The sequence below is a fragment of the Esox lucius genome, chromosome 17 (genome assembly GCF_011004845.1).
Source record: "Esox lucius isolate fEsoLuc1 chromosome 17, fEsoLuc1.pri, whole genome shotgun sequence".
Classification (NCBI taxonomy): domain Eukaryota; kingdom Metazoa; phylum Chordata; class Actinopteri; order Esociformes; family Esocidae; genus Esox; species Esox lucius.
Window position 1 is genome coordinate 28,396,596 of NC_047585.1, and position 21,829 is coordinate 28,418,424.

At 44.1% G+C, this 21,829-nt stretch overlaps 1 protein-coding gene across 4 annotated transcripts in view; it reads right to left on the minus strand.

The window, feature by feature from the left end:
* col7a1 (collagen, type VII, alpha 1) overlaps nucleotides 1–21,829 on the minus strand; it is a 77,362-nt gene that overhangs the window by 7,770 nt on the left and 47,763 nt on the right. For 3 of the 4 annotated variants that reach the window (XM_020055151.3, XM_034287550.1, XM_010881574.5), the window contains exons 58-105: nucleotides 21,710–21,745; nucleotides 20,838–20,879; nucleotides 20,665–20,745; nucleotides 20,456–20,491; nucleotides 20,028–20,063; nucleotides 19,624–19,704; nucleotides 19,494–19,529; nucleotides 19,058–19,129; nucleotides 18,739–18,783; nucleotides 18,139–18,174; nucleotides 17,965–18,000; nucleotides 14,270–14,374; nucleotides 14,101–14,166; nucleotides 13,967–14,002; nucleotides 13,815–13,850; nucleotides 13,376–13,423; nucleotides 12,809–12,844; nucleotides 12,464–12,583; nucleotides 12,014–12,223; nucleotides 11,856–11,891; nucleotides 11,729–11,773; nucleotides 11,504–11,620; nucleotides 11,254–11,325; nucleotides 10,865–10,909; nucleotides 9,895–9,930; nucleotides 9,124–9,159; nucleotides 8,979–9,023; nucleotides 8,778–8,810; nucleotides 8,555–8,617; nucleotides 8,323–8,358; nucleotides 8,134–8,214; nucleotides 7,944–8,012; nucleotides 7,370–7,405; nucleotides 6,229–6,288; nucleotides 6,043–6,087; nucleotides 5,901–5,936; nucleotides 5,770–5,805; nucleotides 5,632–5,691; nucleotides 5,366–5,491; nucleotides 5,206–5,277; nucleotides 4,774–4,809; nucleotides 4,489–4,548; nucleotides 4,351–4,395; nucleotides 2,643–2,678; nucleotides 2,485–2,520; nucleotides 2,265–2,321; nucleotides 2,087–2,158; nucleotides 1,911–1,982 (exon numbers count right to left, since the gene is read on the minus strand). In XM_020055151.3, the coding sequence (XP_019910710.3) occupies nucleotides 1,911–1,982; nucleotides 2,087–2,158; nucleotides 2,265–2,321; nucleotides 2,485–2,520; nucleotides 2,643–2,678; nucleotides 4,351–4,395; nucleotides 4,489–4,548; nucleotides 4,774–4,809; nucleotides 5,206–5,277; nucleotides 5,366–5,491; nucleotides 5,632–5,691; nucleotides 5,770–5,805; nucleotides 5,901–5,936; nucleotides 6,043–6,087; nucleotides 6,229–6,288; nucleotides 7,370–7,405; nucleotides 7,944–8,012; nucleotides 8,134–8,214; nucleotides 8,323–8,358; nucleotides 8,555–8,617; nucleotides 8,778–8,810; nucleotides 8,979–9,023; nucleotides 9,124–9,159; nucleotides 9,895–9,930; nucleotides 10,865–10,909; nucleotides 11,254–11,325; nucleotides 11,504–11,620; nucleotides 11,729–11,773; nucleotides 11,856–11,891; nucleotides 12,014–12,223; nucleotides 12,464–12,583; nucleotides 12,809–12,844; nucleotides 13,376–13,423; nucleotides 13,815–13,850; nucleotides 13,967–14,002; nucleotides 14,101–14,166; nucleotides 14,270–14,374; nucleotides 17,965–18,000; nucleotides 18,139–18,174; nucleotides 18,739–18,783; nucleotides 19,058–19,129; nucleotides 19,494–19,529; nucleotides 19,624–19,704; nucleotides 20,028–20,063; nucleotides 20,456–20,491; nucleotides 20,665–20,745; nucleotides 20,838–20,879; nucleotides 21,710–21,745 (2,793 nt within the window). Of the gene's footprint in view, nucleotides 1–1,910; nucleotides 1,983–2,086; nucleotides 2,159–2,264; nucleotides 2,322–2,484; nucleotides 2,521–2,642; nucleotides 2,679–4,350; nucleotides 4,396–4,488; nucleotides 4,549–4,773; nucleotides 4,810–5,205; nucleotides 5,278–5,365; nucleotides 5,492–5,631; nucleotides 5,692–5,769; nucleotides 5,806–5,900; nucleotides 5,937–6,042; nucleotides 6,088–6,228; nucleotides 6,289–7,369; nucleotides 7,406–7,943; nucleotides 8,013–8,133; nucleotides 8,215–8,322; nucleotides 8,359–8,554; nucleotides 8,618–8,777; nucleotides 8,811–8,978; nucleotides 9,024–9,123; nucleotides 9,160–9,894; nucleotides 9,931–10,220; nucleotides 10,257–10,864; nucleotides 10,910–11,253; nucleotides 11,326–11,503; nucleotides 11,621–11,728; nucleotides 11,774–11,855; nucleotides 11,892–12,013; nucleotides 12,224–12,463; nucleotides 12,584–12,808; nucleotides 12,845–13,375; nucleotides 13,424–13,814; nucleotides 13,851–13,966; nucleotides 14,003–14,100; nucleotides 14,167–14,269; nucleotides 14,375–17,964; nucleotides 18,001–18,138; nucleotides 18,175–18,738; nucleotides 18,784–19,057; nucleotides 19,130–19,493; nucleotides 19,530–19,623; nucleotides 19,705–20,027; nucleotides 20,064–20,455; nucleotides 20,492–20,664; nucleotides 20,746–20,837; nucleotides 20,880–21,709; nucleotides 21,746–21,829 lie in introns of all 4 variants that reach the window. The other variant, XM_029114288.2, reaches the window with a different exon arrangement.

A 21,829-nucleotide genomic window follows, 5' to 3' on the forward strand; every position in this document is an offset into this window, starting at 1 on the left:
TTTCATGGGACACACTATGGGACAATGACCCATATTCTATGTTTGTGAATGTAGCTGCAGGCCCTTCACCCAAAACTGCTTTTGCTTCTACATTGCATCTCTAGTGGCCTGACACACAGTAGACAAAAGACCAGGGGCTGTTAAAAGATGGCCAGTCTGTCTCCACATAGGAACTAGAGGAATGGCTGGTGGAACGGGCTGTAGAAAAACACTAGAGCATCCGCGTGGGTTTTTCATCTGAAACGTGTTCTCTGTTGGGAACTTTAATACCATCTAAATGAACGTATGATCCCTGTGGTAACATTAATCTGTACTGGGTGAACTCTCAACTACCGTATACAAAGTCTTTTTATCAGCCCTTTCTGTTCCACCCAGACTACTCAGGGTGCATTTTCCAATTTGTGCCTTTTGCTTTTGAATAGACACAAATGAGGTAAACAGTTACATGACATTTTTCTGAAGTGTAACAACATTTTGCAACTACAGCCACCATACACAGCAAAGATTTTAATATTAATCATGACACTGACTGACAAGTATTACGTCAATCCTAATCTCGTTTGCAGACAATTTCACCCATATTCGCAGATGGCCTGTGGACGAGGTAATGATGATCTCAATCCTGTCCACCGATGACACTGATTTCAATGACATTTACCCTGATACCGACGGCCTACTGAGGATACTGGTTCTAATACTGACTACTGATGACATAGACCCTAAAACTGACTGACTACTAGTTCTAATACTGACTACTGATGACATAGACCCTAAAACTGACTGACTACTAGTTCTAATACTGACTACTGATGACATAGACCCTGAAACTGACTCACTACTAGTTCTAATACTGACTACTGATGACATAGACCCTGAAACTGACTGACTACTAGTTCTAATACTGACTACTGATGACATAGACCCTGAAACTGACTGACTACTGGTTCTAATACTGACTACTGATGACATAGACCCTGAAACTGACTGACTACTAGTTCTAATACTGACTACTGAAGACATAGACCCTGAAACTGACTGACTACTAGTTCTAATACTGACTACTGAAGACATAGACACTGAAACTGACTGACTACTGGTTCTAATACTGACTAACAATGACACTGAGCCTGATACTTACTACTGGTTCTAATACTGACTACTGATGACATAGACACTGATAATGACAACTTGTTGTAATAGTGACTGTCTACTGATAACACTGACCCTGATACCGACTGACTACCGAGGGTAATGGTTCTAAAAGAGCCTTAGACTACAACAACTGTCGTGACAACAAATTCAATGAAATCACATTTACATGATATGTAAATAAAATGTCCTATTCACACTTGCAACAAGTTACTCTCACTGCACCATAAGGCAAAACACATGTGTGCACAGCACTATGGCCAGACCACTGACCTGAAAGGCATATAATCTCACTGACAATGTTGTTAACCTGGTAAATGACCTGGTGATCTCCATTGAAAAAGTGCTGTTGCTAGCGATAGTTGAATTTCTATAGTGCAAGTGTGAGATGTTTCTGGTTGCTTCCCAAAAACACTGTCTTTCTGATGATGTTATGGAGTCTGAATTGGGACTTCAGCAGCAGACTTCCTACATCACTGGGTATTCCCCTCCAACGCACACTGAGCGGGGGGGTACCGATCGGAAAAACAGTTCTATGTTACCTCGGAAGATGGCATGTGACAATTGCCATTTTCATCCATTTATACAAAAACAATATTGATCCGACCCAAATCAGGCAGCAGGTCTCGTTCATCTAAATAAAAACCTTGTAGTGTAAAAACCCTCCCTGATATTGACTGACTACTGATGACACTGGCTCTGACAGAGATCACACAGCAGTGTTGTTGAAGGCATTGAAACAGGTCAGGTCATGTGGTCACCTTCTGTCCTCCTGGACCCCGGGCCCCCTGGAACCCAGTGGAGCCCCTGTCCCCTGGCTCACCTCTCAGGCCCTGTTCACACACACACAGTTAGATGTTATTAATAGCCTGCACCTGGATAGGCTTGTGCTCTTTCCAACTCTGGTAATTGGTGTCATTGTCAAGTCCAACCTTACCTGCTCCCCAGCTGGGCCATCACTGCCTTTCAAGCCCTTCTCCCCCTGCACACCTTTGGGGCCGCGGTCCCCCTGACGAAGAACAGAACAGTCATAAATCACACCCCGCATTTTTTAGGTAATACTTGGTGCTCTGAATCAGTTAAATTAGATATTTAGGGTTGAGAGGATCACAAACCGTTTCGCCTTTGTTGCCTTTCTCTCCAGTAGGGCCAATCACCAGAAGAGTATCGCCCTGCAAGAGGAAACCGCTTTGTAAGGCCTAGAAGTATGGCCGCATATAAATCGACATTTATTCACAACTGTACTATCAAGAGTTTTTATTGTAATTTTTTCCCTTTTGCTCTTTTTCTGTGCTGCTATGCATCTTCTTTAACTCGTCACATTAAAATGCATACCTTTTCTCCTTTGTCACCTTGCGGCCCAAATTCACCCTGAAATATATTGAGAGCAGGACTTACTAGTCAGGCATGTCAATTTGATTCACTATTTTACATGAGGAAAATACAGAGAGAGACAGAGAGAGACAGATTGTTATAAAGAGCCCAATATTCACCTTCTCTCCCCTCTCTCCTCTGCTACCTGGAGAACCCTGGTAAACAGACAGACAATGAATATGTTCAGCCAGCAGCATAGAACCCTGTTTCACATTGCTGGTATGGTCTGAAGCTACAGTCACCTGGTCAGACTCTGGATGGGAGACCAGATTACGCTGGAAGTCTAACTATCAAACGCCAATGTTCAAAGATAAGGTGCTGTGTATTGGATGGGATGTTAAACCGGTGTCCGGTGATTGGATGTTAAACCGGTGTCCGGTGATTGGATGTTAAACCGGTGTCCGGTGATTGGATGCTAAACCGGTGACCGGTGATTGGATGTTAAACCGTTGTCCGGTGATTGGATGTTAAACCGGTGACCGGTGATTGGATGTTAAACCGGTGTCTAGTGATTGGATGTTAAACAGGTGTCCGGTGATTGGATGCTAAACCGGTGACCGGTGATTGGATGTTAAACCGGTGTCCGGTGATTGGATGTTAAACCGGTGTCCGGTGATTGGATGTTAAACCGGTGACCGGTGATTGGATGTTAAACCGGTGTCCGGTGATTGGATGTTAATCCGGTGTCCGGTGATTGGATGTTAAACCGGTATCCGGTGATTGGACGTTAAACCGGTGTCCGGTGATTGGATGTTAAACCGGTGACCGCTTTTAAAGATCCCATGTCCACATTTCCAATCCAGCCATCATTCAAACATGGACACCATCATCCACATCTTCCAATTGACTCATCCCCTCACCTCCCCCAGGAACTATTCCCCAGGGCGTTGCTGTAAATGACAATACGTTCCATCAACTTACCTGCTAAAATAATGGTAAGAAGCACATCCTCATCAGCATTATGACCTCAGTAATCCAAAACTACCACTACTCGCCTGATACACCCACCGTAACCAACACTGGAGTAAGGAGTGTACAGGAATACCGTAGGTGAATACGTGTGTCTGGTCGTTTCACCCAAGTTAACACAGCCCCTTTCTAGAGATTGACAGGAACCCTTTGGAATGCAATAATTTCCAAGCAGACTGACTAAATATTGCCTGTTCAATCTGCTCCCTTTGTCATGATGCCAAGAATGTATTGGCCCCAGTACCCAATACAAAACAACATTTGATTGAACACAAACAAAGCTGGATCCTTGCCCACCATCTTTGGAAAAAACTGAAAACCAAACCAGCATTTGTCCAGGAAGACATGCAGCCATCACACACATGGATGATGCACGCAACGTGCTTTCCACACCTACCACCTCTCCGAATTCACGTCTAGAGCTATGGTTCACTAAAACGACTGGTTACAAACAATGTCTCTGTATGAACGGAGACCTATGTGAAAGGGACAAAAGAGGGGCAGAGCCTGGCATGACTGAAGATGGTCAATATAAGGAGATAACAGCGGAGGCGTAATGCTCATGCAACACAAACCTTTTCATGTTTGTCTTTACAGTTCATTAGAGCTCTCTGTATGTCATCAATATGGTCTCTATCTAATCGGATTTATGTTGAGGGCTGGACCAGTCAGTGACCTCTAACAAACACAAACACCCTAGAGAACTCAGTGAGGAGGTTATGAGGTACAGAGCAGAGTCGGTACAGTCTAAAATGTGGATGATAATTTGAGAGAAGCGATGAAGTTGATGTTTACAATAGGTCAGACAGAGGGGAACAGAGCTGTACGGTAGGAGACAATGACTAATGAAAGACTTACCGTTAGTCCTCTCTCCCCATCCAGACCCGCTCGACCCTCCTCACCCTGCAGAAATGACACAAAGCTGTAGAACCACCAAAACACACAATCCTACAATATGTTGATATAATTCAAACACAAATGGTCATAAGATTTTACCCTGGGCCCTGGGTCTCCTCTTTCTCCTCTCAATCCAGGTACTCCTATTCCAGTCGCTCCCTAAAGACAGACATTTATTAAATTACATCTAAATAACCTATTTCCTGACAGTACCTGGAGGCAGGATGATACGAAACAAATGACCATCTATGCAATCAAGCCATACACGCACAGTATATACAAATACACACAAAGCATCAATAGTTGAGGAGTTTGATAAATGTGTCCACATCCTCCAATAAGGCATACAGCTGGGAAGACATGTTTATCACTTTGTTTACTCACCTTGTCCCCTTTACCTCCAGCAATGCCTGGTGGACCCTGTTAAGGAAGAACAAGAATGGATCATGAATATTAGCAGATCTCTCTCTCTTTAACACTCTCCCCCATCACTCTCTCCCCATCTCTCTCTCCCTCCAACACTCTCCCCCATCTCTCTCTCCCCTCATCACTGCCATCCCTCACTTCTCTCTCTCTCTTTCTCCTCATCTTTCCTCCCTAATCACTCCCACCCCTTACTTTTCTCTTCCCCATCTCTCTCTCCTCCCATCTCTCTCCTCCCTCATCTCTCCCATCCCTCACTTCTCTCTCCCTTCATCTCTCTCCCACCTATCCCTCTATCTATCTCTCTCTTTCACACACACACACACACACACACACAAACACACAAGCACACACACAAATGAACTCATGATGATGCAGTTCAGGTCCACTTACAGCCAGTCCAGGGGATCCGGGGGGGCCAGGAGCTCCAGGAGTCCCAGCCTCACCAGGAAAGCCTTGGATACCCTAGTGAGTAGACAACAAGCATCAACAAGCGGAAACATCCCAGTTATCTATCTGGACAAAGTCAGGATACTATAGTAGCCCCCATTACCCTGGATCCTAAAGGTCCAGGAGGTCCTGGGTTTCCATTCTCTCCTCTCAGTCCAGCCAGACCAGGGGTTCCAGAAACACCACTGGGTCCTGGAGGGCCTGCTGAGCCAGGGAGTCCAGTGTCACCCTAGAACACAAGCAATGGCAATGAGCTGGTTATGGTGATGTTTTGGCAAGAAGAGAGACGGACAGGTTTTATGAACATAGCTACATTTAGACTTAGGATGTTTTTGCTTATGATAACATGTAAAATTGAATGATAGCAACCTTCAACCCTTGAGGTCCCGGCTGACCAGGAGGCCCTGCCAGCCCGATGCCTCTCTCTCCCTGCAAAACAAGCCTTGTCAGTACTGTCACATGTTTAGTCAGAGGAAACCGAGACAAACAGCTGGTGATGTCTATTACCTTGTCACCTTTCGGCCCTGGTGGTCCTCTAGCGCCCTAAGAGACAGAATGTGATTGGAGAAGTAATTAAGAGTGCCTTCTGACAGTCATTAGATCCACCTGATATTATAAAATGTCAAACGGTGACTCACATCTTCTCCAGGCTCCCCATCTTCACCAGCAACACCCTTTACAACAGGATACAGAGACACACCATGACTGCCCTGGTCACTCTGTGTTCAGCAGTGGCATCTGAATGTTGAGTAACGTTGTGTGTTAAGTGTCATTACCCACCCGGTCCCCTTTGATGCCTGTCGGGCCCCTATCTCCCCTCTCACCCTAAAAGGTAGACATTCAGGAAGGGAAAGAAATACAGATACACGCCGCCATCAAAATATCAATACACGTTTTTGTTGGGCAATAGTTAATTCCTTGATAATAGCTGAAATGAAGAAAATGGGTTCAACCAAACACCCTCACCCGTAGCCCTGGCAGGCCTATCTCTCCTGCCGTCCCAGGTAAGGTCACACCAGGAGGTCCCTGAACAAATCAAAACACATACACACACTTCCATTACTAGACACCAGGAGGTCCCTGAACCAATCCCAACAAACACACTTCAATTACTATATATGATGTTCCATCCCGATCTATTTCACCTAGTTCCTGACCTGACGACTGTCATCCTATTCTCTTTCTTATTATTGTGGGTTGGGGAAATTTGAGAAAAACAAGAAATGGGAGAGACAGAGGGTCAGATTTGGAACCACCTTCCAAACATATACAAACTTCCCTTTTAGATGAAATATAGTTCATTTATTTTTCACAGTTGGAATAGTTCCTTCTATTTCCTTCTAATTCAAATAATACAAATCATGGGACTTGGGAACATGGGAACACTAGAGATCTAGCGTGTCACAATCCAGGCTTTACTGAAATGTAAAACGAGGCATTACACTGTATTTGGAGGTTTGACTAATGACAGTAGTACAGCAACCATTTGCCCTTCAATATAATATCTGAGGTCTGAAGTCCAAAGGTGACATGCATTCCAGGTCACATTTACACAGTGGGTGTTCAGAACAATTGATCTATATTATGAACATTTAGAGGCTCCACTGAGTGTTCCTAAAGGCACTCCAGTCTATGGCGGCACACTGGCTGAAACCAGCTCTATTGAAAGCACTTCACTAATGTTTGTTTACTGGCCTATGATTCATTATGATTTCATTTGGAGAATCAGTGGGTCTAAGTTGTAGGAGAGAGTGGTGTATCTACAGCCATATTTTATATTCAGCGTCTCCCCGAAACAGAGTATTCCAGGAAGTTGTGTATACAGTAACTCTGAAAAATATTACAACTTTAAATCAAAACACATTAAAAAACACGTTTTTGCCTCTGGTCTAAATAAAAAAAAAGTCCATAAGTCCATAGTAAAAATATTAATCACAAAACCCTCCCAATTAAAGTAAGATGATTTTTGTAATGAAAGCACAATATATTACCATAACTAAAAACAACATTTGTAAAGATTTGTAAATCTCCTTTAAGACATATGCACTACATACAATCTAACCTGTAGGCCATAACTGTTACCACCAGGACACTGACAACCACTCACCTGTTCTCCCTTCACACCAGGGGGTCCTGCTACAGCCTGTCAAGGGGGATGCCGGAGGGAAAACAACATGAACTGGATCTCATATCTGGCTAAGTACAGTATGTTGGCATTTACATGGATAATGGAAAGCAATGGACAAAATGTAGAGTAACTCCAAACCATTCAACTATATACGTTTGTAAAACATAATTGTATCTTGACATTTCCATATTTAAACTAACTAGAGAGAGAGAGAATACAATGATGTCAATAGGTACAGTAGATCTATCCTCTGAGAAGCTCTTCTTTCTCAATAACCGTAATACATCCTGCTTTCGCTGAGTGTTGTGAATATGTATGAATGTATGTATGTGTGGGTGGGTGGGCTGGTGGATGGGTGCGTGGGTGCGAGCATGTGTCAGTGTGCACAGATGCTTGACCATGTGCTTCTGCATTTCTATTCATTCCATTGATGACCTCTTCTTAGAGTTGGAGAGAGGATGTGAGTCATTTACTGAACAGATTTGATGGAGTCATGTGCAGCTGGAGCGTTTGGATAAGCCCACCTCAACAACCTCATCCCACACACACTCACCTTCCCTGGGGGGCCGCTGTCCCCCTGCTCTCCCTTCAACCCAGCGGGGCCCATTGGCCCAGCGATACCCTGTACCAGGGAAGAGGGAAGGAGGTTTGATAAACAACATAGAAAGTATTTATGAAACAAATCTATATTAATTTTGCTGCCATCATTACCCTTACTAGAAAGCTCCAGGAACTAAACACACCTGTTTCCCTGGCAACCCTGGTGTCCCCTCTTTTCCAGGTATCCCATCTCTCCCAGGGACCCCTGGCTTACCCCCCTCCCCCTGGGAAGACAGACAAACTGAATGTCAGCACCACAACTGGTGTGTGTTAACCATGATGGAGAGTGTGTGTGTGTGTGTGTGCGTGTTGGGAGTCCCTGCTGTACTCACCGTCTGCCCTGGTAGACCGGGAGGCCCTGACGGACCCTGGGAAAAGAGAGTTTATCATTACATTATCCCAGAACTAATAGACAACGCACATCAAATACACATTACTCTGTTGAATTACAGTACGACTAAAGGTCAGCCTGTGAACACACAAGGAATGTACTAGAACAGCAATACAATAGCCAGTGGAAAATCTCCAGAATGAAAGTTGTTTTACAGATGATGGATGTCTTACCACGGCTCCAGGAGGACCCGGAGGTCCTGGCAGTCCCATGCTGCCTTGGGGACCAGGGGGTCCCTGTGGAAATGAAGAGTTCATTTAAAAGCATTATTATGAACCACTGAGCTGTGACTGAGGCAAGGAGAATACTGCTTGAATAGGGAGGCAATAAATTACAGGAATATTTAGAACTATCCATACAATACATAGAAAAAAACAACACAAAATACAAGTTTACCTGAACGCCGACTCCAGGCAATCCTTGATTACCCTGTCAGAGACAGAAACACACAACAGCAATGAAAAAACTGAAAATGATCATCCTGTTCCAGGGTTGCTGAGGTTAAAAAGACTAAGCCTTTTTAACAGAAAGCAATGCATGATCAATAAACTGCAGAGAAAAGGAACCAAGGTAGTGATAACTAAGAGAGATACTGACCTTTACCCCTGGTGGACCTGGAGGCCCATTGGTACCAATCGGACCCTACAATTACAAACCAATAGTGTCAGTGTACAGCACTGTGAAGTGTGTGTGTGTGTGTGTGTGTGCACACGAGTCTCAGAAAGGTCTGTATCATACTAACAGTTGGTCCTCTAATTCCAGGTTCTCCAGGGTTTCCCTGCAAAGAACAGAACACAGCATGACCAAGACATACACATAGAAGTTAAAACACACAGCATAGTTTCCTAACAGTCAGACATACACAAGAAACACACAGAGACACAGCTATATATTCCTAGTACAGGCACAAACACTGTAGACACAAATATACACTGTAGACAACTCTAGACAGAACACAGAAATGCATACACACAAAGAGACACACAGGTTTACGCTGTGTGCAAACAGTGCTTTTGTAGGGCTGAGAAGCAGACAACAGAGCAGGTGAAGCCACGTGCACGGACAGGGACAGCAGACTAAAGCCTCTTACACGCAGAATACATCATTCAAAAATTTCAGTATTCACTACCCTGGCAGGTCCATTTGCTCTAGGCTAGTTCATGCTACTGCGCGTGCTATTATACGAGTTTGTGGTGCTGACTAGAATAAAATCAGACTATTTCGGAGGTGACAGGAGGCTGCGGAAACAGGGGGCTCACAGCGATGTGTCATAAGTCACCTGTCTCCAGTCTCAGAGCCCTGTGAGATGGGCACTAATACTAATGAACGATAACGAATGTGTAGAAATCAATGCAGACAATGGCAAGGACAGTGGCTGTTTATTGGTGCTGATGTTGACACTAGCATCTCCTGACAAGATCCTTCTGCTGCAAGTGTACCGCTACTACAGACCCGGCCCCCCCGTCTCTCCTACTGGTCACAAGCATGGCAGCCCGCAGCACAGAAAACCTACCGGTCTGCCCAGCACGCCAGGGAACCCAGGCAGGCCCTAGAGGAAGAGCAGGACAGTAGGACAGTAGGTGTTTTTAAGCGTTGAAATGACAGGGAGGGACAGAAAGGGAGTAAAACACATCAAAAAAGATTGAAAGGGGGTAAGAAGAAAAAAGAGGGGGGTTGTTAGAAGCAGAGCTGCAAAAGGTTACTGTTTACATAGCCTCAGCCCAAGGAAACAGATATAGAAGCTTCATCATTTCCATTAGAACTCGCAGCCAATCCCCAAGGTCTCCCCCTCAGGGCCAGCCCAAAACTAGGCTGCCTGGCTGGGTTACTATTACTCACTGAGCGGCCTTGAGGCCCAGCTGGCCCTTGTGGACCCTGCTCCAACACATTGTGGAATGAAACAAGAAGCTAGTTAGTAATGATCTCCACACCTCCACTTCCGTCTCATCCCTCTACCCCTCCCTGTTCTCCCCCTGCATGCCTTCTTTCAGATGAACTCTGGGCCCTAGTTAGTCACGGCTGATTACACAACATCACAGACTTGGCTACTTTTTGGTCGGTCAGTTTTATGACCACTGTAAGTCAAACACAATGGTATATGCTCATTAACTAGTTCACAGCAGGCAGTTAAGTTACTGTAGAACTGAAAAGTGTGATCCTTTGATGTCTGGGGTCCATCTTCTAGAAGCTGTCTGTTTAAAACAGATCAGTGCACAGCACCCCTGCATAATGCATCTGCAGTTATATCTGAAAGGCATCATAAATCAACAGAAGTACCATAGAATATACAGTAAGCACTGGCGGTGATATCAAAACTATAAATAAAACCTGCAAGGCCAAATTGATCTCAACATTATTTCTGACATCTTCATGGGATGATCTATTAGGCTAGCTTGCAGTACAGAAATCTTCATCATACAATTACAGTGTTATCATCATAATCATTATTGTCTCTCATGTTCCAGACCCCCCACTCCTCTCACCGGCTTCCCATCCTGTCCAGGTTTCCCAGGTTCTCCTGCTGTTCCCTGAAATGACGAAACACAACCGGGTTACACAAGCCCCAGTACCAGAACACAATGTCAACCCAGAACACAATGCCAACCCAGAACACATTGCCAACCCAGAAGACAATGCCAGCCCACAACACACTGCCAACCCAGAACACAATGCCAACCCAGAACACATTGCCAACCCAGAAGACAATGCCAACCCAGAACACACTGCCAACCCAGAACACAGTGCCAACCCAGAACACAATGCCAACCCAGAACATAGTGCCAACCCAGAACACAGTGCCAACCCAGAACATAGTGCCAACCCAGAACATAGTGCCAACCCAGAACACAGTGCCAGCCCAGAACACACTCACTTGAAAACCGTCTCGTCCCTGCTCTCCCGATGGACCCCGGTCACCTTTATCCCCACGCGGCCCAACAATACCCTGGAACACACACAGAAATACACACATACAGCACCAGTCAAATGTTTGGACACACTTACATTCTGGGTGGGTGTGTCCAAACGTATGACTGGTACATTACATCCACAAATACAAACAGCTGTTGGTTAAAGACACCATCAAGCCACGCTGATGAGGCAATACATGAATGTGTTCTCACTCTGTCTCCTTTGGGTCCTGACGGTCCTGGAGGACCAGGCTCTCCCTTTGCTCCTGTCACACCGGGGAGCCCCCTTGCTCCAGGAAGTCCATCCTGACCCTCTTCTGCCGCAGCACCCTACAACACACAAACCGCTAGCTGTGGATGAACTATGACATCATGACGTGATGAGGATTAATTGGCAAGGAGTCGCGTGTTCAGGCGTTTGTGAGTTCTGGGACATACCTTTGGTCCGGGTGGGCCCATTGATCCTGCAAGCCCGTTTTTCCCCTACAGATGAAAACAGTGATGATCGGGCCAACCTCGGCATGATACACTGAATGATGCGTAATGTGGTGACCATTATACTCACAGGCTCTCCTTTGTCCCCCTTCTCTCCTCTCTCCCCCTGAAAGTCAAAGTGGTATGAGATTACCTCTTAGCCACATGATATTTCCATCGTTTTTTATATTCGTGATTTCTTCTACCTCTCCTGGAACACCATCACGCCCGCAATCCTTTTGTCCTTACCTTGTCTCCGGGTCGTCCAGCCTCTCCCAGTTCTCCAGCCCTCCCTGGCACTCCAGGTATTCCAGGTTTTCCTGGTTCTCCAGCCTGTCCCGGGGGCCCCACTGGGCCCTTCTCTCCGATGGCCCTCCCTGTGGGTCCTGTGGCCCCCACCGGTCCCGGTTGTCCCTGCTCTCCCTTCACACCCCTCTCCCCAGACAGCCCACGGGCACCCTGAAATGAAGATGAGTAAAGACATGAATTACATGCACACTCCATTACAATTAGAAATTACAACTGTATTCAAATCAATGCAGTCATGCAGAGAATGATGTTCAGAGTATGAACAGAGATATCTATTACAGGATGGGTCACATCAACATACTAATAACCATGTAGTTCATTCTACAAACACATCTGTGTGATAGAATCTCTCTATTTCCAAATTGACACCACCTAAGGAAGTTCACTCACGTCTATCCCTGCTGGTCCTCTCGGTCCAACCTCTCCCTTGTCTCCTTTTTCGCCCCTCTCAGCCTTTTCCACCTTGACTGGCACATCCCTCCTATTCACGATTGCCTTCAGTTCTTGCACCTACAGACAGCAGTAGACACTGAGGTGAGGTCGAATATATCAGGCACCAAATTAACCAAAACAGACAGGGACTAGTCAAAGGCCAAATGGTTGTTTTAGTTAACAGATTAAAACCTAATGAATACAACCCAGGCCTGATAAAGGTAAGGGAAAAGTATAGAATACACAGAACACCTATGAATCAATGACAAGTAACATAATTACATAGATGTAGTATCCACTTACATCAATCCCAATGTTAGAAAGGGCCTTCTGCACATCCTGAATGGAGAGGCACAGTGTTTAGGACATACTTCAGACCAGTCATAAAGTGTTAAGGACATACTTCAGACCAGTCATAAAGTGTTAAGGACATACTTCAGACCAGTCATAAAGTGTTAAGGAAGAACTTCAGTCTGGTCATACAGTGTTAAGGACATACATTTCTCCAGTCATACAGTGTTGAGGACATACTTCAGTCCAGTCATTCAGTGTGAAGGACATACTTCAGTCCAGTCATACAGTGTTAAGGACGAACTTCAGTCCGGTCATACAGTGATCAGGAAGAACTTCAGTCTGGTCATACAGTGTTAAGGACATACGTTTCCTGGTCATACAGTGTTGAGGACATACTTCGGTCCAGTCATTCTGTGTGAAGGATATACTTCAGACAAGTAATACAGTGTTCAGGACAAATTTTTGTCCAGTCATACAGTGTTAAGGACAAACCTCTGTACAGTCATACAGTGTTAAGAACATACTTCTGTCCAGTCATACAGTGTTAAGGAGGAGAGACAAGATTTCTCGTCTTACCACTGCTGTTCCTGGCCTGCCCGGCTGGCCATCATCCCCTTGGTCACCCTGTCAATTATATACACCATCACCATTGCCTCACACTTTCACAGCCCAACCAAACCTTCCTTTAAGATTCACATACACATACTGTACACCAGTGGCATTCAAATCTAGCCCTCGAAACCAGTTCCACTCCATTTGCCCATTGCAGCCCCCTAATCAGGGACTTAGCCGTCTGCTCTACCTCATCAATAATTGCACCCACCTGGTGTCCAAGGTCTAAATAAGTCCCTGATTAGGGGTTGGAATGAAGAAATGCAGTGGAACTGGCTTTGATTGCCAGATTTGAATAACACTGCTACAGACTAAGAGATGCTCCATATTCACAAATTGCATCTATGCATATTTATGTGTAAGATCTAAGTATGCATGCACACACACACATACATAAACTTACCCTTTCCCCTTTTGCGCCCATTGCTCCTTTCTCCCCCTGAAATACAAGAATGAGGTCAGTGAGATGTCATAGGTCAGACCGAAAGACAGATGAATGGAGCATTGAAGAAAATTGAGAAATGCATACTAATGAAGCCTATGAAATAGACTTACTCTGAGACCTACAGTCCCTGGTATTCCAGGAACACCCTGAGACAGAGACAGATAAAGATCATTATCAGTGAATAGCATGCTAGAGACAAGCACTGCCACACTGGCCACAGCTCATAACTAACACAGTGACTCACTGGGGTTCCTGGAGGCCCCTGAGGACCAGGGATAGATGCTACTGGAGCTCCTTTCACATAAACCACCTGAGAGAGACAGGAGAGGGGAAGAAATAGAGTTGTATAATCTGAGAACCATAGGGACAAAAGCACAAGTATATTGATGGAACAGAATCACATGGCTATAGACCTGTCCTGGAGGTCCAATGGTGCCAGGGACACCTGCGGGTCCAGATGGACCAGTTGGCCCAGCAGGCCCAGCAAGGCCTCGGTCCCCCTTCAGCCCGTCACGGCCCTATACACACAGACACACATACACAACAACTTCACACCAGCACAGAACCTCTCGTCCATTCCTTAGTGGTTTGGCCCAGTGTCCTAGAGATCATTCACATACATACTTTCAAAAGAACCAACAGCCTTGATCTTCTGTCTTTAAACCAGAGGCTTGAAACCTTTCACATTAAACCAGAGGCTTGACCTTCTGTCTCTATAAACCAGAGGCTTGAAATCTTTTTACATTAAACCAGAGGCTTGACCTTCTGTCTCTATAAACCAGAGGCTTGAAATCCTTTCACATTAAACCAGAGGCTTGACCTTCTGTCACATTAAACCAGAGGCTTGACCTTCTGTCATGTAAAACCTGTTGCGACAACAGGGTGGAATGGTAATGAACACACACAGGGGAGAACATACAGCACCCTCTAGAATTACCGTCACCCTAAAGATAAGGTACATAAGTAAATGAAAAAGCAGAATTTTTGGACAAATGTCAGCTTGATCTTAGACTCAAAATTTATGAGAAATCTAACTTTTAACTGAGGTAAAGATTTATAAAGGAAAATGAGGAAAAAGCTCATTATAGATCCAAATATCCATATTTATATTATGTTCATGCCATACCAGGAAAATTATGTTCCTAATTAAGACCTAAATGACCAGATAAAGGGAGTTTATAACTAACCAGTGACCTTAATTGACAATTTTCTGTCGTGAAACAGTAGTCAGAAAGTTCATACTATTTCTGCAGTAATAGCATAATGATTGTCTTCTACAAAATTTGCTCCGCAGAAATGATTTTGGGTGCATACACTAGTCCATTAGAAAATGCTGAAATTCAATTGCTCAACAGAACTTGCAATATATCCTTGCGGCACACTCCCTTTCTTCCTTTGGTAACAATAAGACAAGCAATCATCTCTCCTCGAACAAGAAATGGCAGAAAGCAGAAAGTGAAAAACCTTCAAGTGAGAACAGAAGCACTGAATATTGTATGTTATCATTGGGTCACCTAATGCTTTTTTATTTTTAAAATATCCCAATTCAGTTTTTACAGTTTTGGTCGACCAAAAGTGGAAATAAAGTCAGTGTTAGTATTAAAGTGCTACTGCTGTAACTCGGCTAATCAAATTTAGGATATCCTATTCAAGGAGAGTACAGGCTTTCTTCTGGCAAGACATCTAAGCAGCTTGGTATGAAAGTGGTGTGTAATTGGTGACATTGACCGTAAGATTCAAAAAACCTCTGCAACTGTGATTCTTGGAGAATGATTTACCTCTAGATTAATCATTCTTACTCTGCGTGTGGGCAAAATACACTTTCATCTTCTAGCAGACAGGTCCATCACAGCTCCAGTTGGTGATTGGTATTTTAAAATGTGTTATTTTAAGTGTGTTAAGTCAGATTTTTACAAAAGAATGAATCAGATTAATTTAACTTTCCCCATGTTGATAAAATAAGGGAATAAGAATAACAGGGTTTGATTTGTGTTACCTCATATTTACACCCCGGTGAAACAGGAAGTCATAGATGATGGCTAAAGAGATTCTAATGACTCATATGAACTTGAAAACAGTCAATCAATGTATCAACGGGAAGACACAAAATTTGGTTCATAAGAATTGCTCTGGGCGGCAATAATAGTGACACATACTTTTGAGGAACAATATTACATTCTTGATTAAGAATTGGCTTGTCTTTGAACAATTTAATCTAAATGAAAGGTTAGCTGTTTCTAATATTTCAAGTGAAAGATTAAGCCGATAAACAACAAGGAGATGTTTTAATCATTATCAAGAGGTCCAATGAATCTGGAGGGCACTGTAATAGAGGAAGGATAATACGAGACACAAAGGAGTTGAGGAGAGACAAAGAGAAATAGACAGAGGAAAAGAAAGGAAGGGACAGGAAAACAGTGAGAAAGACAGAGCCAAGTCAAGGCAAGGCATGTTTATTTGTATAGCATATTTCATATACAAGGCAATTCAAAAAAGTGTTCTTCATTCGAAAAAACAAACATCAGGCATACTTGAAATAAATTAAGCAAACAAATAAAAACATCCTATTTAAGATGGCTAAAAGGTTATTAAAAAAGGCAGAAGAAAACATAGGTTTAATCCTAGTTTTAAAAGATGTCAGTGTTGGAGCATTTCTAAGATTTTCACCAACCTTTGTTCTTTCTCTGGGAACAGTTAGGAGACCAGACCCTGATGACCTGAGGGGTCTAGATGGTTCATACTGAGAAAGAATGTAACTTGGCCATGAACCATTCAGTCATTTATACACTCACCTAAAGGATTATTAGGAACACCATACTAATTCTGTGTTTGACCCCCTTTCGCCTTCAGAACTGCCTTAATTCTACATGGCATTGATTCAACAAGGTGCTGAAAGCATTCTTTAGAAATGTTGGCCCATATTGATAGGATAGCATCTTGCAGTTGATGGAGATTTGTGGGATGCACATCCAGGGCACGAAGCTCCCGTTCCACCACATCCCAAAGATGCTCTAATGGGTTGAGATCTGGTGACTGTGGGGGGCATTTCAGTACAGTGAGCCTGCACAGTGGTAACAAGGCATGATGGATCCATGTTCTCATACTGTTTACGCCAAATTCTGACTCTATCATCTGAATGTCTCAACAGAAATCGAGACTCATCAGACCAGGCAACATTCTTCCAGTCTTCAACTGTCCAATTTTGGTGAGCTTGTGCAAATTGTAGCCTCTTTTTCCTATTTGTAGTGGAGATGAGTGGTACCCGGTGGGGTCTTCTGCTGTTGTAGCCCATCCGCCTCAAGGTTGCGTGTGTTGTGGCTTCACAAATGCTTTGCTGCATACCTCGGTTGTAACAAGTGGTTATTTCAGTCAAAGTTGCTCTTCTATCAGCTTGAATCAGTTGGCCCATTCTCCTCTGACATCTAGCATCAACAAGGAATTTTCGCCCACAGGACTGCCGCACACTGGATGTTTTTCCCTTTTCACACCTTTTTTTGTAAACCCTAGAAATGGTTGTGCGTGAAAATCCCAGTAACTGAGCAGATTGTGAAATACTCAGACCGGCCCGCCTGGCACCAACAACCATGCCACGCTCAAAATTGCTTAGATCACCTTTCTTTCCCATTCTGACATTCAGTTTGGAGTTCAGGAGATTGTCTTGACCAGGACCACACCCCTAAATGCATTGAAGCAACTGCCATGTGATTGGTTGATTAGATTATTGCATTAATGAGAAATTGAACAGTTGTTCCTAATTATCCTTTAGGTGAGTGTAGATGGCAGCAGTATTTTAAAATCATTTCTATGAGATACAGGGAGCCAGTGCAGAGACCTAAGAATGGGTGTAATGTGTTCAGCTTAGTTTTAGAGAGGGGCCAAAAGAAAAAAACAAAGGATATTGTAAAGACAGAGAGAGACATAGAGAGGGATACACAGACACAGATTAATTTTAACTTTTGTTTTTGCGTGTTATTTATTTTATATTTCCTACTCTCAACTTGCTTTGGCATTGTAAGCAAAATATGTCCTATTCCAATCAGGCCAATTCTGTCCCACGCAAATGTAATTAAGAGGAAGAGATAAAAATGGAAGGTAACAGGTTACTAACGTCTCTTCCGGGAGCCCCCGCCTCTCCTTTTTCACCCTGTGAGGTAGAAAAACATCATTATTATCACACCACTAAGACAACAGTAACAAAGACTCTCACATTAACTACATATTACCATTACCAACAATTTCAGCACATATGTTTACTGCTTAGTGGGCCTTGATTAAAACAGACCTTTTTGCCATCTTCCCCTGGTAAGCCATCTTCTCCCTGTAAAACAACGGGACAACACAATAGTGGAGCCATAATGCGAACAACACACAGGGCGGTGATATGACAAATGTGATGCGAGGGATGTGACAAAGCAGAGCTCCTGAGGCGGTCACATCGTGTATTGTCTGATACTCACCTCCCCACTTAACACTACAACAAAGTCACAAGCAGCCTGTCAAAAGGCTTCATGTTTCCTACATAGCCCCTATCTCAGAACAGATATTTATGGGCCACTGTCCAATGACTGCACCATATAAGTAAATGTTTGTGATTCAGAACAGCCACTGTAATTATTAATCCCAGCCACTCAGGTGGAAAAACATCCTCAAAGCCCATCTGAACGCTGTCATTTAGCCAGAGTGACAAACACGTCTAATGGTAATCACACACTGACAGACACCCACAGGACTGCTGACAGCTCTTAATGAAGAGGACTGAACACTAACATCCAAATCACGTGTTTTCATTCAGGTTAGAGTTAATCAGAGGTATGATTGCTTGTGGTGACGGTGTGGTGTCGTCATACCCTGCAACATGTTTCATAGAGGTCTGATTACTCACCATTTTCCCAGGAGCCCCTGGTTTTCCATCTTCTCCTGCTTTGCCCTGAAAGGCATCAATATGGTGACATCAATGAGGCACATGCTTTGGAGGATGAAGCATTTTGTGTGTGTGTGTCTGTGTGTGTCTGTGTGTGTCTGTGTGTGTTTATGGGTGTGTGCATGTGTTTTGTGTGTGTGTGTGTGTGTCTGTGTTTGTTTGTGTGTGTCTGTGTGTGTCTGTGTTTATGTGTCTCTGCCGGCGTGCGTGTGGATGCATCGTGCATGTATTATTGTATGTGTGTGTGTGATTATGTGAGTGTGATATTTTATGTACTCACAGATGGACCTGTATTTCCTGCTGGTCCGACGGGCCCTGGAGGACCCTGTACACCTCTTAGTCCTGGTTGTCCCTGGTGAGACAGACAGACAAACACGTAGATGGACAGACAGACAGGCAGACAGACATGCAGACAGACAGACAGGCAGTGAGAGGTGAAACTACGCAGCACCACAGAGCCCTCTAGTGTTCAAACAAATCAAGTGCACAGAAATAGTGAGATAAAAAAATAATTCACTAGCCTGAAGTCCATACTCTCTCCTTAATTGGACTTCTCCAAGGATCACATAAGTAAAATGATAACATCTTCACCTTGCTCCACTAACTGACAAATTAATGAAAGTGCCAGAGAGCCACAGAAAACAACAGTAGTATAGCCCTCTGGGACTGGAGCTGTTCTGGCCTGGGGAACAGAATATCAGTACAATGGTACTCACATCTCTTCCTGGATCCCCTATTTTCCCTGGGTCTCCCTGTAGTATAATGGAAGAGAATTGGGAGACACAGTGGTTATGTAATGTTCAACACCCCACGCAGCTGTACTGACTGTCTGGCAGGTACACATACCCTCAGGCCAGCCGGTCCAGGAGCTCCTGGTTTGCCATCTAAACCGTTGCGTCCATCCAGCCCAGAGGCACCTCTCTCTCCCTGCAGAGGGAAAACACACATGACGCCTGCATTATGATCACAATAAGGGCTGCACAAAGCGTAACTATACTTTTGAATTGACCTCACATTGTTATGTTAAGGAATTGGGTTCATTATGTCTCATTCAGTGCTGCTCTGGACTGGGATGTTGTGTGCCGGCCCCGCTGGGCTTCATCCCACTGGGAATCTGCAAAATGGCAAACAGGATCCGGTGGAATGAAGGACAGTGCAACCGGCCAATCACCAGTCAATCCGGAGAGCCATATCCTTGGTCAATTTGAAAGTCAGTGTGAGAGTGTCAGAAGTTACTGTGTTATTGAGACCTTCTCTCCGGGGCTTCCCCGCTCTCCTGTGTCACCCTGGAGACATTGAAAGAAACAACAGTGAGTGAGATAGAGGGCAGGAGACAGGGATATAGTTATTATACAGACAGACAGAGTGAGATAGAGGGCAGGAGACAGGGATAGAGTGATTAGACAGACAGACAGAGTGAGATAGAGGGCAGGAGACAGGGATATAGTTATTATACAGACAGACAGAGTGAGATAGAGGGCAGGAGACAGGGATAGAGTGATTAGACAGACAGACAGAGTGAGATAGAGGTCAGGAGACAGGGATAGAGTGATTAGACAGACAGAGAGTGAGATAGAGGTCAGGAGACAGGGATAGAGTGATTAGACAGACAGAGAGTGAGATAGAGGGAAAGAAACAGGGATAGAGTGATTAGACAGACAGACAGAGAATGACTTACTCTTGACCCTGGAGGTCCACGCTGTCCTTCAAGACCCTACACACAAACAGAGCAGGTCAGACACAGAAGACACAGGGTCAAAATGACACACTGAAGGACACTCAAGATGAGGGTTCTCAACAACACCAGATTGTGAAGGCATATGAGACAACACTTCAGTAGCAGGTACCAATTAGGGGGCCATAGAGGCAAAGAGCAGTCCTACTCACTCGGACACCTGAGGGCCCTGGGGGCCCTACCTCGCCCTTCTGACCTTTGGCACCATGCTCTCCAGGGTCACCAGCATCCCCCTAGACACAGGAAGCGGCCTAACGTCAGACAGTAGGAGGGAGAAATGTGCTGTATACACACAGTGGTGTTGGAAGTGAGGGTCATACTCTACCTTCTCTCCTCTTTCTCTTTTAATTGTTTGCTCTGTACCAACCTGTAGAGAGATATGGCCAAGTTAACCACCCAGATGTTGTTCACCATTCTTTGGTAAGCCGACTGAGAACCAATTCTTTCCACATCCATGGTAAGTAGTCTTTTTTGTAAATATTTGGACACAAGGATATATGAGCAAAGTTCCAATCATATTCATTGGAAAAAAAATCACACAAAAAATATATGTAAGTACACCCCTACTTAAACCATCACATACAATTGTGAAAATTTGAATCAAGTACACCAAAACAACTGCAAATTATTAGAAAAATATCGACAAACTTGATGAAGGTCCAGCCCTTCATGAAAATATGAACCTCTGGTTTGGTTTTAAAAAGTGTGCGGTAACAAAACATGGTGGAAACCCTGTCCGGGGCCCTCAGTAAGAAGATAACTGATGCCCATGGAGTCTCAGAGGGGTTACAAAGACATTAAAAGGACCTCATTCCAATGTCCAACGGATCATCTACAAATGGAGAAAATAACAGACAACTGGCAGTCTACATAGGACACATTGTCCCACCCGATTCAGCCCAAGAAAGGCCTTGGACATGACATATTTTAAGTAGTACTGTAAGAAAGAGTGGGGGGAAAATCCTCCAAGTAGGTTTAAGAAACCGATGAACAGTTATAAGAAACAATTGTTTTGCCGTTTATTCTGGCAGCAGAGAACTATTCTGATGATTTATTCAGTTGGGTTATTTGCTTCTAACAGCATTTATGTGATATGTGCATTTAAGGACCTAGGTATTAAATGGAATTCACATTTAGCCTCTACTCTTTCATTATAATAATGACTGACAACAAATGTAGAATCTTGTCAGGACTTACCGCAGTCCCGGGAGGTCCTGGGGGCCCTTGAGCTCCCTATTGATCAGCAAACAAAATATAATTCTGTCAGTGGGTGGATATTGAAAATACTATGTCACATTAGACAACAAACATATTAAA